Below are 18,822 nucleotides of genomic sequence, written 5' to 3'. Positions count from 1 at the left end.
CTTTTAATGAGAAATGGACTCCCTCATGTGAGGAAGCTTTCAAGACCCTCATTGAGAAGTTGACATCTACACCAGTGCTTGGGTTTGCTGACCCCCAGAAAGGCGGATGGATTATGAAGGCGGCCTCATGTTTCTTTTGAAACTGATGACAGTACAACTGCTGAGGACGAGAGAGTAAAGCAATTTATTACAAAGTTTATAGGAGAGAAAAACAGTGCAACATTTCCAAGGGATGCTATTTATTATTGTCATGTTTAGTGCTGTGGCAGGCAGGATAAAGGACCCAAATGCAGGACTCGTATACAGAGACGTAAACTCAAAAACTTTATTAGCAGAAAACAAACAAAACCAAAACAGGAAACTAAACCTAGACTGGAAACCGGAAAACTGAGAAATAAGAGACTAGAAAACAGGGATCTAGACGTTACCAGGGACACAAGAAACACAGAGCACATAATAGCACATGGGATACATAATGACAACAGACTAAGAAAAACAACACGAGGAAATGGGAAACAGGAAGGAAACACAACTGGGACTAATCTGACATAAGAAGACGGGAAGGAAGGAAAACTGAAAACACGACTGTCAAAGTAATTGGACTGGTTCTTATATAGAGCTTTTCTACTCTATCTGAGCACTCAGAGCACTACAACTAATTCATTCACCCAATCTAACATTCATACACACTCACACTGTATCGGAGAGCAACTTGGGGTTAGTTGGGGTTGCCCAATGGTATTGGCATGCAGACAGGGATCGAACCACCAACCTTCCAATCAGTAGGTGACCTGCTCTACCTCCTGAGCTACAGCCACCCCACCCCAAAGTAAAGCAGGAAACGAGACATTCACAAAGATGCAAATTTGACACTGAGACATGGCAAAAAAGAAGACCAAGAGTCACCTTTGCTACTGAGGATAAATTAATCCGAGTCACCAGCCTCAGAAATCACACCTGAGATTAGAGTCCCTGTCTTAGATGATGTTCCTGTTTACCCGTCTATATCTGGAAGTCCCACAGGATCTTAGCTCGGTCATAATCAAGGGGCGCCTCCCATTTTGACGTCGGGACTTCCAGGCTATATTTGGCACAGATGTTCCTGTACACTATGCCGTCCACTTGGTTATGGCGTTCCATGTATGCCTTGCCTGCTAGCATCTTGCACCCTGCTGTTATGTGCTGGATTGTCTCAGGGGCATCTTTACACAGCCTGCACCTGGGGTCTTGCCTGGTGTGATAGACCCCAGCCTCAATGAGTCTTGAGCTTGTTCCTGTGCTGCCATGATTAGTGCCTCTGTGCTGTGTTTGGGTCCAGCTTTGTCCAGCCACTGGTAGGATTTCTGTATGTCAGCCACTTCCTGTCTACTGGTGGTACATACTGTGCAGGAGCCTGTCCTTCCATGATGGCTCCTCCTCTTGCTCTTCTTTCTCGGGGTTCTTTCTTCACGTGGTTAGTTGTGGCCATCTTCCTGATGTACTCATGGATGTTCATCGTCTCATCCTGGACAGTGATTCTGACACTCATTAGTCCCCGTCCTCCTTCCTTTCACTTAGTGTACAGCCTCAGGTTGCTGGACTTGAGGTGAAACCCTCCATGCATGGTAAGGAGCTTCCTTGTCTTGATGTCAGTGGCTTCTATCTCCTCCTTTAGTCAGCTTATTATCATCAAGGTGTCTGATCACCGTGTGGTCCAGGTGTTCTTACCAGTCAGCGGACTCCTCAGGACTTGCCTACCCTCTGCAGGTACTTGGTGGTTTCAGTTTTCCAAGCGGCCTCTTTGTGGTTTCCATTTGCCTGTTGCCCAGGTACTTGTAGTTGTCTTTGATGTCTGCAATGTTGCCTTCCGGTAGTGTGATGCCCTCAGTTCTGACTACCCTCCCTCTCTTTGTTACCATCTGACTACACTTCTTCAGTCTGAATGACGTTCAGATGCCGTTGCTGTATATCCTTGTGGTGTGGATCAGTGAACCAATGTCACGTTCACTCCTGGCATGCACCTTGATGTCATCCTTGTATTGGTGGTTAAAGGTTGCTCCATTCTATACTCTGTATCCATAGCCAGTCTTGTCAATGATTTCACTGAGGGGGTTCAGGCCTATGGGGACAGAGCATCTCCTTGGTAAATCCCTCACTTGATGGGCTATTGGCTTGAAATCTGAACACTCCTATAAAACATTCTCATTACTCAACAGCCATAGCAGCCATATTAAAATGAGCTTATTTGTACAAATATTTTAAAACATTATGTATTTTCATTTCAAATTTTAAGGGAACATAAAAATCTACATATACAGAAGATTCAGTCAAGTCTGATAAAAATAGGCTAGGCTTTGTGACTTTGTACACAAATGAACATATTTCTAACACCAACTTTCTATCTAAAATTCATTTCACTTATCTAATTCTGTGGTAAGGGTAGAGGCTGTTCCAGCTGTCATGTGATGAGAGTTGGGGTATACCCTGCACAGCGCTAACCTCAAACAAAATCCAAATCAAAAAAGGCATTCCTTAGAAGCAGTGATGATTGCGCGTTACAAAGGTCTTGAAGATTGTTGCAAATATATAACTGATAGGCTTGTGATGACCCATATGTCCCATGACCTTGATCAGGATGCCTTCATGAGATCTGGGTGGCATCAGTGCAGAAGGAAGGGCCACAGAAGAGATCATGAGAATTTCCAGGCAGCGAGAAAACTTGATGAAAGAGTGAGAAGAACAAAAATCTGGCAGTGACGTGCCCAGACTTTGTGATGAACAAAGGATCTGTTTGCTGGAATCTTTGAGGATGAGGATAATGGACGGAGCCTTGTAAGGACATAGGGACGAATTTATCTTAAAATAGAATATGGAAATGGAGCTGCCTGGCTGGTTAGTTTGACCTTCTTTGTGAGGTGAGGCAGCGACTACTGGTTAGATTTTGTAAATGAACAAAGGTGATGGGAGACAGTTTTGTCTTGGGAGGCGAAAATGGAGCACAAAATATATACAGAAGCCTATTAGAGGAAAAGGCTTCTGTATATCGCCTATTAGGGGCGATTGTGGCTCAAGAGTTGGGAGTTCGCCTTGTAATCGGAAGGTTGCCAGTTCGAGCCCCGGCTTGGACAGTCTCGGTCGTTGTGTCCTTGGGCAAGACACTTCACCCGTTGCCTACTGGTGGTGGTCAGAGGGCCCGGTGGCGCCAGTGTCCGGCAGCCTCGCCTCTGTCAGTGCGCCCCAGGGTGGCTGTGGCTACAATGTAGCTGCCATCACCAGTGTGTGAATGTGTGTATGAATGGGTGGATGGCTGGATATGTAAAGCGCTTTGGGGTCCTTAGGAACTAGTAAAGCGCTATATAAATACAGGCCATTTACCCTGATAACACTTAAAACCAGCAGAAGGTGCAGCATTAGGGCTCAGACCAGAGGTGTGGACTCGAGTCACATGACTTGGACTCGAGTCAGACTCGAGTCATTAATTTTATGACTTTAGACTTGACTTGAAAAAATGTTCTAAGACTTGTGACTTGACTTGGACTTTTACACCAATGACTTGGGACTTGAATTGGACTTGAACCGGTTTACTTGAAAAGACTTGATATTTTACCCCAAATATAAAATCTAACATGCATATTATATGGAGATTGAAAATGTGACGTCATTCACGGGTAGAACCGCAAAGGATTCTGGGAACTCGTGGCAAGCGGTACTAGCGCACGCAGGCTTTCAATTAAAATCAGTCACACAGCGATAAAAAGAAACACAAAAATGTCAAGAAGCCGTTGTATTATTAACTGCAATAGCCGGTCGCATGATAGCCACGGGAAGCCGACGGGTAAAGAGATCGGTTGTTATCGGATTACGTCGTTGAAGAGAAATTGTTCGAGCCATGTTTCCGAAGTAACAAAGAGGCGACTGGATTGCAGCCATTCAAAGATCAAATATAACGTCCCAGAACACTCCAGCTCACAGGTTAGTCTGCTCCAAGCATTTACACAAAGGTCAGTCTGCTGTTGTAGTTAATACGTCATTTTCATAACATAATTGGTGATATAGGTTACAAGCAAGTCTGGCGCTGAACAGAAATTGTGGCGCTATGCTCCTTTATTTATTGTGCATAAATAGTGAATTGTCCTGACACAATATTGCGTTTCGCTTCTGTTATTATGGTACATTGACAAAAACACATACTTTTATTCACAGGATAAAACAGGTTTTTTGTATCACTAATTGCCCAGTACGATTACAGCATACAATATTATTGTTACTGCTACATTTCTGTGATGCTACCAGAAATTATTTCCACTACTAATTAATTACCGTTAAGCTCAAAGGTCCTATTAATAAACGGTTAATGAATGTGTATTTATGATGACGATTTGTGAGACTGGTAAACTTATGATACGTACGATGGTCTTTCGTTCTACACGGTGCATTTCAAGGTCCTGTACCCATCCGTCGGTAAACTGTACCTGGGCTTGTTGCAGTGACCTGAAGTTACTAAACTTCATGAGTGTATGCACTCACTCCAAGAGCCGTATAATTATAAATATGCATATAAATATGCTACGATGAGATAGCTGACTTCATCTAACTAGCAAATGTTGTACAGGCTACGTTGGTGATGCAGTTTTTTTTAATATGTATGATATTTTTGTCATGCGATTTTAAAGCCGGTCCTACAACCGCATCCAAGAATGACATGCAGCTTATCTCAGAACTGTCAGTGAAAATTATTCTTGGAGCTAGGTTTAATTGAGCTGCATTTTAAAGAGGTGCAATTTCACAATTTGTGTATATTTTCTAAGTTCACTATTTTGTCATGTGTTGAGAAAAACACAGATTTTAAAATTACATGGTCTAATATTTACATTTAGCATAACTGCAACATTATTTTTTCGTTTGTTTTTTTTAAAGACTCGAAAGGACTTGAAATTCAAAGTTTCAGACTTGTGACTTGACTCGGACTTTTACACCAGTGACTTGAGACTCGACTCTGACTTGCCTGACATTACTTGAGACTTGACTTGAGACTTGAGGATAAAGACTTGAGACTTACTTGAGACTTGCAAAACAATGACTTGGTCCCACCTCTGGCTCAGACTATCAGCTTTTGACAGCTGATCATCATGGAAGGTGATGTCATTCAAGCTGGTGAGATTCTCAGTTTATTTCAATTAAATTTTATTTATATTCTGCCAAATCCAAACAACAGTTACCTCAAGGAGATGTTGTCAAAGCCAGATTTTTACTGGGAAAAGCTATTTGGAATCAGTTGGAATCAGTGAGAAATTAAAGAATAGCCTTGAGGAATTATGGGCAGAGCACTGCAGAGGTGTCCAAAAAGAGGGAGCAGCTATTGTTTGGTGCAAAAAGGCAGAGTAAATTTTGGAGGAGGAGATTTACACAAATGAGTTTCCCCGTGGGCACTGAAGCCTGAAACGGGATAGGTAGTTACTGAGGGCGAGTTGGATTGTGTGATCAATTTGGCGGGGATGGACACATCTACAGAAAGAACAGAACTGAAAGTAGCAACATCCAAAGTCAATGAATTCAATTCAATTTTATTTATACAGCACCAAATCACAACAACAGTCATCCCGACAGGCACCCTGACTAGAGATAGTGTGGGCTCAGTAGTTTAGGGTTTTGGAGGAGCAGCTGGAGCTAAGCAGGTGTGAGTGGATGTGCAGTTTTTGGGTTGTGAAGTATCCTGAGCTGGGGTGAATATTAGTTGAGGAATTCTATAAAGAAGGGACTGAAGAGAAAGAAATTGGCCTTCCGGTGCTGGGAATGTCTGTTGATGTATTTTGTAAAGAAGAAAACGAGGAGAGAGATAGAGGGTTGCCAGTTTGCTCAAGAGCGATTTGAATGGTGTTGCTTTTCCACCAGGGTATAGCCTCTCCAACCACTATGCATCCTTGTCTTATGACAAGTTATAACATGTCAGTGGCGTCGCATCAGGAGAAACAAGGCCAAACAATGCAACAAGATGTTCTCAGGCAGTGAGAATGTGTCAGGAGTGGTGTTCTGCCGCTCTGCTGCATCCTGGGCATGTTGGTCAGAGGTTTTGTTAGGTTTCATGTACAGCATGAAAGAGATGAAAATAGGCTATGGAGTTCTTCGCCAGATGGTCTGAGGGACAATAGTGAGCATATTAAAAGGGTAAGTAGGATTCTTCTAGGATTAGTTGTCGATAGGAGAACAAACAGTTTCAAATGCAAGAGAATATCTACAGACAAAGAACTAGAAGGGGAACGTATGATGTGTGGTCCTGCTCACAAAATTAATTTAAACTGTCTCCAATAATTGAAGGTGTTGGGACACTATTCTGGACTATTCTGGTTGTCTTTTACCCCTGTTTGTTTCATGTATACTAATAGCATTTACGTGAGACGCCTGCAAAAGTCGTTATATGTAGAACCACATGAAAGCACATTTACATGAAACATAGAGAAGACATTAAATGGTATACCAGCCATGGAAGTACTTGGATTCAGAAGGTCACCACACTGTAGGCGTCATTGCCATTGAAAGATGCAACTTTTAAGTTGCATGTTCAATTAAAATAAGAAAAGTTATCCATATTATTTGACAGTGTTGTCCTTGTTTGAATGATCAAAGCTTGTACTCTGTACAGCTGTACATAGACTGTCCATAACAATTTTTAAAAAGTCAGCCTGAAACAATGTTACGCAGTGTTATGGAATATATATTTAGATTTCCTGTCAAATACAGCAGCTGCTGTAGGCACATAAGGAATAAAACCAGTGAACAGCTGTGCTTGTATAATTTAATATAAATTCCTTTAGATGAATATTTCAGCATTGATACAAAAGGAATTCTGATAGTTGCTACTAGTGGAATGCATATGTGTGCGCCTGTGTTCAAGAGTCGCAGCAGCTTTCTGTCTGGAGCCTCGTTGCAGGAATGCTGTTTATGTATATATGAGTGTGTGAGATGGTAGTGATGAAATCCGTCGTAATACCTCTCATCAGCCTGTTGTGCACATTTCAAGATTATTTTGTTCTTTTGTGTGCATAGAACACAATAGAAATATCCTTTTTGGTGAAATTCACATGTTCCAGCAGCAAAGTGACAGGCCTATCAAGCATGCAGGTTCACACAAAAGTGAAGATTTTAAAATAAAAAACAAGAAATAAGAGACTGTACAGGGCAAACTTACAACATAAGGGAAAAAAGCAAGAAAGATACTGTACAGTATTAAAAATACCACGCTCAGACTCAAAGAAATGTGCATCTGAGTAGGATACTTAAAAAAAAGATGTACAAAAAGTGTTGTATATTTGTGCTTAAAAACAACAAAGACAGACTATTTAAAGAAAATTGAAAAACTGCAAATAAGAGCAGGGATAGAATAGAATTGAATAGAATAGAATGCCTTTTATTGTCACTATACACATGTACAATAAGATTAGGAGCAGACGTGTAAAAAAGAGGAGAAAGGTGCACAGCTCTGCGGCACTATATGTACAAATATCAAAATAAATAGGATCATATATTTACAATGTGGGATGTAAACAACCTTTTGTGTGTGTTGGAAGCAGTGATGGTTATAAAGTCTAACAGCTGCTATATGATCATGCCTCTTTGTGCATCTAGTTCAGCAGTCTGTCACTGGAGGAGCTCTGCAGGTCTGCTGCAGCTTCATGAATCCCATGGGAGACATTGTCCAAGAGAGATATTATTTTTCTTCTTCAAATATAGTTCTTCTGTCTTCTACCACCTGCACTGGGTCGAGGGGGCATCCTAGAGCAAAGCTGGCCTTTTTGATGAGCTTATCCAACCGCTTCCCCTCAGCTGTAGATAATCTGCTGTTCCAACAGACAATGCCATAAACGATGGCTGACGCCACCACAGAGTCAAAAAAGGTCTTTAGGAGCACATCCCAACTCTCCAAAAGATGTCTCATCAGCAGGTAGAGTCTGCTCTGACCCTTCTTGTAACGAGCATCCATGTTGTGACTCCAGTCACTTTATTGCTCAGGTGAACACCCGGGTACTTCTAAGAGTCTACTATCTCAATGTGGTGGGTTCCCCGTGATGATCAGGAGATGGTTCAGCTGGCACCAGTTCACAAAGTCCTGAATCTACCATCAGTACTCTGATCGTCCTCACCTGTGATGAAGCCAACTATGACAGGGTCATCGGAAAACGTTTGTAGATAGCAGCCTGATGGAGAAGTCTGCAGTGTAGAGGGTCCCAGCACCGTTCCTGCAGGGCCCCAGTACAGCAGACCAGCCCGTCAGAGACACAGCCCTGTGTTCTCACATACTGCGTTTGGCTGCTTTGTGACCTAAAATTATTTCCTGCCTCTTCCAAATCCCACTGATGTTATTCTGCAGCAGTTGGTCCTCCGTCGTCTTCCTGTAGGTGTTTTCTTCCTTCTCAGTTCCTCCTCCTTATTTCCTGATCTAAAAGCTCTCTTATTTTCCTTGTGGAGTGCATTAATTTCAGGGCTTATCCAGGGCTTGTTATTGGAGAAACACTCTACCTTCAAGAGGGGCACAGTGTTGTCCACACAGAAGTGAAATGTAGTCTGTGATGAGATCATGCTGTCAATGTTCTCCCCGTGAGGAGCGCAGAGCTGAAGTGGTCCCTCAGAACTCACACACATGTTGGCTTCTTAGATTTCTAGTCATCTAGCTTCACTCTGTACTGTTAATTTGTTAGCTAGATTACTAACATACAACTAATACACATGTTAATATATTATTTCTTTTAAACAACAATGCCAAATTGAACATGAACTCACCAAACAACAATCTGCTCTGTCCACACACATTATTTGACTGTAGCGTCTGAGCTGTGTGTTCCCTTTGTCAGCTTGCCTCAGAGACCTTCCCCCTCCCTTTCTGCAGGCATACATGGAAAGCTTAATGCGGGGATAGGATAGCAGACTCCCTCACAGAACACAGTCTGCATCCATGATAGCAGAAAAAAATTAAGTCAGAAACAGCATGATTAGCATGAAAGGAGGTTGGTTGGCAAAAACAGCCTACTGAGGGAGCAGCATCTGTATGCAGGCTGAAACAGCTTAAATCGCATACCCTATATGAGATTTGCCAATAGGATTCACACTGGGAAATTTGAAGTCGTACTGAGATTATCTGATTTGTAAGACTTTCTAGATCAGCTTGACTTGATTTCTCGCCAAAATCAAATAAAACTATTATAGTGTTCGTAATTTTGCATAAATGCTTAATCCAGTGTAGTCAGCGTGTCTTGGTCATGCCAAATTATCCTTGAGCAAGATACTGAAACCTAAGTTGCATCCAATCGCAGTGTGAATGTTAGATAGAAAGCACTTAGGCACAGAAGGAAAACTGGGTACTTGTGTAAAAGTGAGATGCTTGAGTAGAAAAGTGCTATATACAAAAAAAGTCTATTAACACGAAAGGCAACAACTTACTTTATAATTTCATTCTGACTGTAGGGGGGAAGCACTGTACAGAAACTGCTCTACTGAGAGGTATGAATGACATTTTAATAAGTGCAGTGTAGTAGTGTTGTTGTTAGTACTCTTTTTAGACCTGACTGCAGCATCTGATACAGCTGACCACCTCATCAGTGCATTCAGAATCAGGATTGGTGCAGTGGCTCTCAAATTGTTCTCAAACTACTTTAAAAAGCAAAACATTATTTAATATGACGTCAATATCAGCAGTGAGTACAAACATGTTGAGGGATTGGCTCAGGGTGGGTGGGGGTTGCTCAAACAGTTTTTTGTAGTTTTGTGGAGAAGAACCGGGTCCCTGGGGGATTCCTGTGGGTGGTGCTTCGGGAGTATAGGTTGTCAAGTATTTTGATACGGGCCATTCAGTTCCTGCACAACGGTAGCAGAAACTTGGTTGGTATTGTCGGCATTAAGTCAGCACCCATCGTTTCCGGTGGTTTTGAACCCACTATGGCCGCCCTTTGTCACCAATTTAGTTCATAATTTTTAAGGACAGAATTGCTGGGCGTAGCAAAATGGTGGCTCTCAGCCGGTAAAGGGTGGCGTGCCCACTCCGGGTCAGGTATAAGTACTGCCCTAAGTGGAGGTGTTCAAGAGTCTTGTTCACAAGGGAGACACAGATTGACAGGTGGATTGGGGTGGCACTTGCACTGATGCATATGCTGTGCCAATCTGTTGTGGTAGCCAAGTGGTGGAGGGTCTCCCAGGATTTCATCTTTGCTTTTTACAGATGATGTGGTTCTGTTGGCTTCATGAGGTGGGAACTTGCAGAAGAGAGAGCTGAGCATAAAAGTGAAGCTGTCGATTTACTGGTCAGTCTACATTCCTACCCTTACTTCATGAGCTCTGGGTAGAATCGGGTCGCAGGCATGATATGAGTGGCTGGGCACTTTCTTAGGTTGAGGAGTTCGGTCATTCGAGAAGGACTTGGAGTAGAACTGCTGTTCCTCCACATTGAAAGGAGGCGGTTGAGGTGGTTCCATGATCTGACTCGGATACCTCTGGATAATGCACCTCCTAGGTGTCCAAATGGAAGGAGGTCCAGGGGCAGACTAGGGAAGAGATGATATCTCTGGGGGGGCTTGGGAACATCTCGATGTTCACCCAGATAAGCTCCTAAGACTGCTGCTGTCCCTGCTACCCAAACCCATATAAATGATTTTTCTTTTAAAGAATTGTGGCTGGATGGATCAAACCCTTCATGAATAACTGTGTGTTTTATCTTCCTGGACAAAGCTGGGCAGAACTTTCAGTGTTGCTTTCTTTCTGTGGGACACAATGTTTAATGTCTAAAGAGTAGACAAAAAAGTTATTCTGAAAACCTTTAACTAATTTCAGGTATAAAATGCCACTTAGCAAAATAGAATAGAATAGAATAGAATAGAATAGAATAGCCCTTTATTGTCATTGTACATGTTCAATGACATTGAGGTTGCTCCACACCAACTGTGCTGGAATAAAATATAAATAGTAGACAGGAATAAATAACAGCCAGGAGAAATATATACAAAACAAGAGGAATGTATACGAAAATAAAAGAAAGGCACATGATGAACGGACACACATTAGAGAACAGGTTGCAAAGTGTGTGAAGGTAGTGCAAAGAAAAAAAGACTTGGTCCGAATAGAGTCAGTGTGTGTGGCCTGAGTAACGGCGGTTACTCAGATCATGGGTCAGATTGGGGAGGCGGGGGGGGGGGGTGTGGCAGGTTAGTGTTTGTTAACAATCCGAATGGCCCAGGGAAAGAAGCTGTTTGTGAGTCTGATTGACCCGAGGGCAGACAATGATTTTTTGGGCAGTGTTAATTACCCTCTGTGGAGCTTTCCTGTCTCAGTAGTCACCCATGCGTACCAAGCACCCTGGCAGTAGGAGAGCATGCTCTCCACTGAGGAGCGATAGAAGGACAGCAGCCTCTGGTCCAGGTTATTCTTGCTTAGGACACAGAGGAAGTGCAGACATGAGCGAGATGAGATGTTAGGCATATTTGACAATGAAGCTGGCTGGGTGGGCTGGTGTGCAGTCATAGGTGCTTATTGACAGTGGTGCCCATCCTTACAATGACGTGGCGAATGACTAGCCAGGGTTGAGGGAAAGATGAACAGAGACATCCTTGATAATAACCTACTCAAGAGCATTCTGGACCATGAACTGGGGAGAAGGTTCATGTTCCAACAGGACAACGACCCTAATCACACAGCCAAGATAACAAAGGACTTTCAGTGGCCCAGCCAGAGCGCAGATGTGAACTCAATGTATTATCTCTGGAGAGATTAGAAAAGGGTTGTTCACCAACACTCCCCATCCAACCTGATGGAGCTTGTAAAGAAGAATGGGAGAAACGGTCCAAGTAATTACTCAAAACATGTGAAACACAGCAATGACAACGGTGACCAGCAGGGGAAAGAAAAAACAAAGGCTGCAAAAATAAAAGCGATGCAATAAGAACAAAAACACAAAGGGTCGTCAACATTAAAAAAATACACAAGATACAGATGTGTGTGTGTGTGTGTGTGTGTGTGTGTGTGTGTGTGTGTGTGTGTGTGTGTGTGTGTGTGTGTGTGTGTGTGTGTGTGTGTGTGACAGAACATACTGGATAATGAGATTGAGAAGCTAATAAGTTTACAACTAAGTTCTTTAAATTCAAACAGCTGTAAATGTTTTTATATGTAGCTGTCTACCCTGATGTCATCACCTTGTTACTTTTTCCACTTTGCATCTAAATGTTCTTACTGTCCCTGTTTAGAAAGCAAAGCCTTCTTTCTCTATTTTGATCTGTCACAAACCCAGCTGCTGCTGTGGGTGTTTAAATCCGTCTCCCACATTTAAAAAAATCAACTTTTGTTGTTGTTACCTTACAGCAGCACAGTGCGTATTTCTCTCAATCGATCCTCTTGTTTTTCTCTTCTTTTAGGCTCATTGCTCAACCAAACGACTGACCTGTTCTCCAACACATCCTGCAACATATCCACCAATGATTCAACATCTTGTTCTGCTGTTGAGAGTGGAGTGGGAACAGGAAGTCCATACAAAGCTTTGGAGATGTTTTTTATTGCTATGGTTACAGGATCGTTGAGCTTTGTGACTGTTACAGGAAATATTTTAGTCATGCTCTCCATCAAAGTGAACCGTCACCTACAAACTGTCAATAACTATTTCCTGTTTTCATTAGCATGCGCTGACTTGATCATCGGTGTTTTCAGTATGAATTTGTATACAGTCTACATTATTGTTGGCTACTGGCCACTTGGGCCGGTGGTCTGTGACTTGTGGCTAGCTTTAGATTATGTTGTGTCAAACGCCTCTGTGATGAATCTGTTAATTATCAGCTTCGATCGATATTTCTGTGTGACCAAACCCCTTACGTATCCCACAAGAAGGACAACTAAGATGGCAGGATTAATGATTGCAGCGGCTTGGATCCTGTCATTCATCTTATGGGCTCCTGCCATCTTGTTCTGGCAGTTCATCGTTGGACAGAGAACGGTGCCACCTGGAGAGTGTTATATTCAGGTACAACAAAATCTATGTACAGTGTTGTGTATAAAATCCTATTGATCAGATACAGCAGGGAATGAGGAAGTGCAATGTAAACAAACACAGAGTCTACAAAGTTACTGAGAAATCGACTTTGTTTTTCACTCTTTCTGTTCGAGTAAGTTTAAGTTTACTTGAACAGAAAGGCTCCATTGAATCATTATAATTAACTTAATTTTGTTATTATTAGTAGAAGTGTCCTGCTGTCCACTGTGTGCTGTTAGCCTACTCTTGATTCAGCTGTGACTGCCAGAGATGTCAGTGATTTTGGCAGTCTTGATAGCTTTTCTAGTTTTTGGTAATAAAAAGGTTAAGATGCAAACTGATAAACTAGAACAATAACATTATCTCACTGAACAAACTGAAAGTGGCTAACAACCCATTAAAATACAGATCTGTATAGTATAACAGCTGGTAATGAGTTCTTTGGTTTGAAAGCCTGATCGTATTGTTTAAAAAAATGTCTAAACAATACAAAAATCCTGCTGCCCAATCCAGAAAAATTGGAATTAGTAGCACCAGCTTTCAAGACTCGATCAACCTCCATTGCTGCAGAACAGCTTTAAATACATTTTGAGTTCCCTAAAAAGGCCTTTTTGTCTAATTCTGTGTAACCTTACCTTTTTTTTAAAACCTCTTGCACTTCAGTTATCTTTATACTATTTCAAGCTATTCACTGGACTCGAGTGACTCGAAATGCAATAAATAACTGGAAACACTGGGGGGTTCTAAACCTTTTGACCAGTGTTGTATACATGTTGTTTGAATGTATCTTGGAATTTGCATTTGTTCAGAATGTCTGTGAAGGTTCTCAGTCATCCAGGTCATTGTAGTCAAAGGAGCTTGCTAAGAAAAGCAGAGAGTTGGTGTCTCTGCCATCTATAATCCAGTTTTGAGATCCTTCCCAGACGCCTTAACGCCCACTCACATCCTGGGCCATCTGACCTCAGGACATCACATGATAGGGTGGGGCCAGGTTTCACAATGAGCTCACCCGAAACTCTGGCTGATTGTGACCGACACCCAGTTTCACACCTTGGCTCAGGCGATTAGAGGATCATCAGGGGTCCTTTTGTCCCTCTGTGGGGGGATACTCCCACTAGGTTTATATCTGGGACTCTCCACCATTTGACCTTAGAACTGAAGAAGCTTCTCGGATGAGAGGTGAAACGTCTTCAAGCAACTTAAAGAAGTCCAGACGCTTTTCTTTGCAAGCTCCTTTGACTACAGCAATTAGAGAAACCAGTAAGATCCTGGAAAGATAAATTCAGTTCCTTAAAGTCAGATTCCTACTTGTCTTTGGAAGCTGTAACCATCAGTAACTTCATGTGTAATGAATGACTGCAAGGTTTTGTAAAGGTTATTATTGAATGGTCTTTCATTATTCTGAATAAAATCCTTAGTAATTGTTAGTTTAAAATGTGAGGCCTCACAGATTTTCATCTATTTGTCATTAATAATGCAAACCACAAAAGGCCTGCTCATGAAGTTCCCTTTCAGTAATCGGGAATCAGTAATAAAAGCTCAGATACCTGGAAGTAGTCAAGAGGGAGTAAAAATACCCCCAGCTGGCAGAGGTAGCTTCCATAACGTATAATGATGTTGGTCTGGAGTTTATAAACAGTGTTATCTGTTTTCAGTCTACCCCAGTCAACCTCAGCTAGGATTCTTATTGTTACACTAACGTGGTTTTTCCCTCAGCTCTTAAATGTTTACCTGTGATTAACTTTAATGGAGAAATGCTATAACTAATTCTGTGAGTTTACAAATACAACAATAATCAAAGTTCTGGTACATGATGTATATTGTATCTGTAAATGTAGTAAAAATATTGACCATACTTGCTTTATGTAACATTTTTCCTTTCTTTCCTTCCTGCAGTTCCTTTCTAATCCTGCTGTGACATTTGGAACAGCAATAGCAGCATTTTATCTCCCTGTCATCATCATGACAGTGTTATACATCCATATCTCCCTGGCCTCAAGGAGCAGGGTCTCCAAACACAAACCGGAGAAGAAAGAAAAGAAGGGAATGAAGTAAGACATCAAAGGAATCCAATTATTTCATTCGCATATCTTGCAAATTACTTTAAGACGAGCAACAAAAATGCAAGCCACAAGATGGAGAAAGTTTTTTTAAAGTAAATTTTGCAGGTTGCTAGTATCGTTGGATTTTTTATATATATAGCTGCTCTTAACTAAAATTTGATGGTATCTAGAACATGGAAAATAAACCGAGGGTATTAACAATAAATAAATCTATAATGAAGCATTCTGGATTTTATAATGTAGACAAAGTGGTAGACATTTATGTCAAACTTATCTATGTATCCAGCCAGACACGTTTATCACATTTATATAGATTTTGAACCAATTCATTCTTAAATTTCTGTTTAATACAACAGTTACTGTACGTGTCATTTTCCTAGAACTCCCTGCCTAATGAATAGTCACCTGTTGAAGCAGAACAACAACAATGAGACCAGTCCTCATGCCAGTCCCCACTCAACTCCAAAACTCAGTTTGGACTCCACCACCACTGCACTGGATGCTGTGAAGAATGGAAAAGTGGATGAATCAAAAGCTGCTGAACCTCAGCCTCTGGCACAGCCAAGACTCACACAGGTACCATCTACTAATTCTTTGAAGTGAGTGCTTATGGCTACAACATGTGAGCAGTTGAAAACTTCATGGCTACTATGTTTATCTGTCTGATCTATCTAGGAAGAAAAAGAGAGCTCCAATGATTCCTCCACAGCTTTTATTCCCCCCAGAGAACCAAAGGACAATTCCAACAACCAAATAACATCTGAGGTCTGTGTCTAAAATGTATACAACTGCTTTTATTTAAATACGTATTTCCATAGAGAAATTAAGTGAAAAGACTGAACAGCTTTGCACATAGCTAACATTGCCAACAGTATTCACTGACTTATCCAAATCATTGAATTCAGCTGTTCCAATCAGAGCCTACTCTCAAACTGCTTTTATAAACGTTTGTGAAAGAAAGTGTTGCCCTCAGGAGCTCGGTGAATTCCAGCATGGTACCATTATGGGATGCCACCTGTGCTTGGTCATGAAATTTCCTCACTACTAAATATTCCACAGTTGACTTTTAGTGGTATTATGGTAAAGGGACTGGTTCTTATAAAGCGCTTTTCTACTCTGAGCACTCAAAGCGCCTCATTCACCCATTCACACCCATTCGCACAAGCGCTTTTTTCAGCTGTGTACTCACCGGTCTCCAATCGTCATCGTCATCACTCAGAGTATTTAAGTCTTCAGTTTCCTTCTGTTCACCTCGTGTCATTGATGTCATCGTTCCCGTGTGTGCTCTCAGTTATCCAGCCAGTCAGTGTTCGTTCATCTTCTGTTCATCCACTCTTTATAATAAACCATCTTCTGTTCATCACTATCCACGAGTCCTGCGTTTGGGTCACTTCTTCGCATCCGCACACAAATCCTGACACCTTCCAGTTAGTAGGTGACTTGCTCTACTACCTGAGCTACAGCCACCCCCATTATAACAAAGTTGAAGGCATTGAGAAGAACAGCAAGTTGGGAAGAAGTTGTAGGCCATGTAAAATCAGAGAGCGGATGCTCAGGTGCATAGTGTATAGAGGTTGGCAGTTTTCTGCAGAGTCAGATTCAGATTATCTCAAGAACAGTGCGTAGAGTAGGGGTCGGCAACCCTGGGCACTCATGACACAACTGGCACGTGAAGGGTTAACTGATGGCACAACACGCAGTGAATTAATTTGAGAGGGTGCATTAAAAAGCAAGTATCTAAGGCCAAGCCACCAGTGCACATCGCAAATTAGCTCGCATAATGACGGTCTCTTAGCCAACAACCCCAACTCCCAGATTCAACTTGTAACTGGCTAAAAATCACTTAGCCTACCAGTGAGAGGGACGTTGCTGGCTGGCAGTTTTTTCAAGCGATGTTGAAATTTCCACATCCCGACTCTTCAAAAGCTTCAGGAGCTGTCGGCTCAGCGCAGCATCAGCACCACAGAGATACACAGATACATCCGAATGAACTACCAACACAGCTGGAATCCACAGCTGTGTGTGTTCATGGAGCTGCACCTGCTGGACATCACTACCTGACAGGTTTAACTGTCTTCAGAACATTCAGAGGCCTTATTGACAGTATTTGGCTCTACATGTCTGTGTGAGCAGGTTTTCTCTCACATGAGTCCTCAGGCAGCCTCTGAATGCTGGACACTGGAAGACCTGTGTCTCTGAGTGGGAGACCTGTGTCTCTGAGTGGGAGACCTGTGTCTCTGAGTGGGAGACCTGTGTCTCTGAGTGGGAGACCTGTGTCTCTGAGTGGGAGACCAGGATCACATTAACATGTGTCTCTGTATTAACAAACAGGTCACATTGCCCCAGTTTATTTTTTCTTAACATTGTTGTGATGAGACCTTAAATAGCATTTGCATTTTCTGTTGTACAGTTCCTTTGCTGTTAAGTTGTTCATTATAGTGTGAAACTGTTGAGCATTATCACATTTATTGTTAATGCAGTGGTTGATATGGCACATTGACTTCTGAGGAAATTTTACATGGCACTCATCAACAGAAAGTTGTCGACCCCTGGTGTGCAGAGCTTCGTGGATGGGTTTTCATGACCAAGCAGTTGCATCTAAGCCTTACGTCACCAGGCACACTGCAAAGCATTGAGTGCAGCTGTGTAAAGTACGCCACCACTGGACTCTAGAGCAGTGGAGACGTGTTCTCTGGAGTGATGAATCATGCTTCTCTGTCCAGTGGACGAGTCTGGGTTTGGCAGTTGACCGGAGAACTTGTCTGACAGCAAGCACCGTTTCTAAGTACTTGGACTCGGCCTCTTAGTTCTAGTGAAAGGAATTGTTAACCAATTTTGTGGCCCCATCCTGTTCCAACATGACTGCACACCAAAACACAAAGCAAGGCCTATAAAGACATGGATGAGTGAGTCTCGTATGGAAGAAGAACTTTAACCTTGATGACAGGAAGTAATGACTTCATGAATTACTTCACAAATTTATTATAATCTTGCAACATTATAATAAATTTGCCTGTCTCTTGAATAATAATTTTACAAGTGACAGGCGGGGGTCCAGGGCTCCAGGGGGGGAAGGAAATCCAAACACACGAATCTTCAGTGATAGCTCGTCCACTCTGTCCTCCGTGACACTCTCCTCAGTCTGCACTCACTCCTCTTCTGCCACTCACGCCTTTCTGCTCTCACACTCTAGTCATACAGCCACACGGGGATCCAGGGCAGGAAACAGGAACAGGTCCAGGGAACCTACACAGAAGCAAGCAATTACAAAGACAACTTGTAGACTAGCTGGGGCTTTATGAACACCGGGCGTTCAACGTTCCAGCGATGAGCTGCTCTGAGACACAACCTTAAATAGCTGGCCTGGGAAAACAGGAACTAATCAGTGGCAGGTGCGGACCATCAACGCAGGTGCGTAGGCCAAAAGCAGGAGCCCAGTAATTAGCTCCGTCCAGGCAGACTGAGGACAATGAGGGAAAGAGAGGGAGAGAGCGAGAGGGACGGAGAAACACAAAAACAACACCGTAGCCCAACGTGAGCCAGCTGGAGAGACACGGGGACCATGACATGACCATTATGTCCAATACTTTCAGTACCATTGATATTCATCTAGAGACGTTTTCTCCAATTGATCTTTTTGAGATAACTTCAGTAATTACTTCCTCCAAACCATCAGTGTGTCTGTTAGACTCCATTCCTGCTGCTCCAACAGGCTGTTCTTCTGTGGAAGCAGCTACCAGCTTGAAGTCTGGAGACAGACAACCTCTCTACTTTTAAGATTAG

At 42.4% G+C, this 18,822-nt stretch overlaps 1 protein-coding gene across 1 annotated transcript in view; it reads left to right on the top strand.

The window, feature by feature from the left end:
- Positions 1-16,007, top strand: part of LOC308393465 (muscarinic acetylcholine receptor M4-like) — a gene marked incomplete at its 5' end in the record, with an annotated part of 49,428 nt that extends 33,421 nt beyond the window's left edge. The window contains 4 exons of the mRNA XM_080877237.1: positions 12,369-12,967; positions 14,873-15,027; positions 15,420-15,615; positions 15,715-16,007. Coding sequence (XP_080733363.1) covers positions 12,369-12,967; positions 14,873-15,027; positions 15,420-15,615; positions 15,715-15,816 — 1,052 coding nt within the window. The 3' untranslated portion in view covers positions 15,817-16,007. The remainder of the gene's footprint in view (positions 1-12,368; positions 12,968-14,872; positions 15,028-15,419; positions 15,616-15,714) is intronic.
- Positions 16,008-18,822: the final 2,815 nt, after the last annotated feature.

The sequence above is a fragment of the Rhamphochromis sp. 'chilingali' genome, assembly GCF_963969265.1.
Source record: "Rhamphochromis sp. 'chilingali' genome assembly, chromosome: 3".
In the NCBI taxonomy this organism is placed as follows: Eukaryota; Metazoa; Chordata; class Actinopteri; order Cichliformes; family Cichlidae; genus Rhamphochromis; species Rhamphochromis sp. 'chilingali'.
The sequence above is the reverse complement of the archived record's forward strand: the minus strand, read 5'-3'. Positions and strand labels throughout refer to the sequence as shown.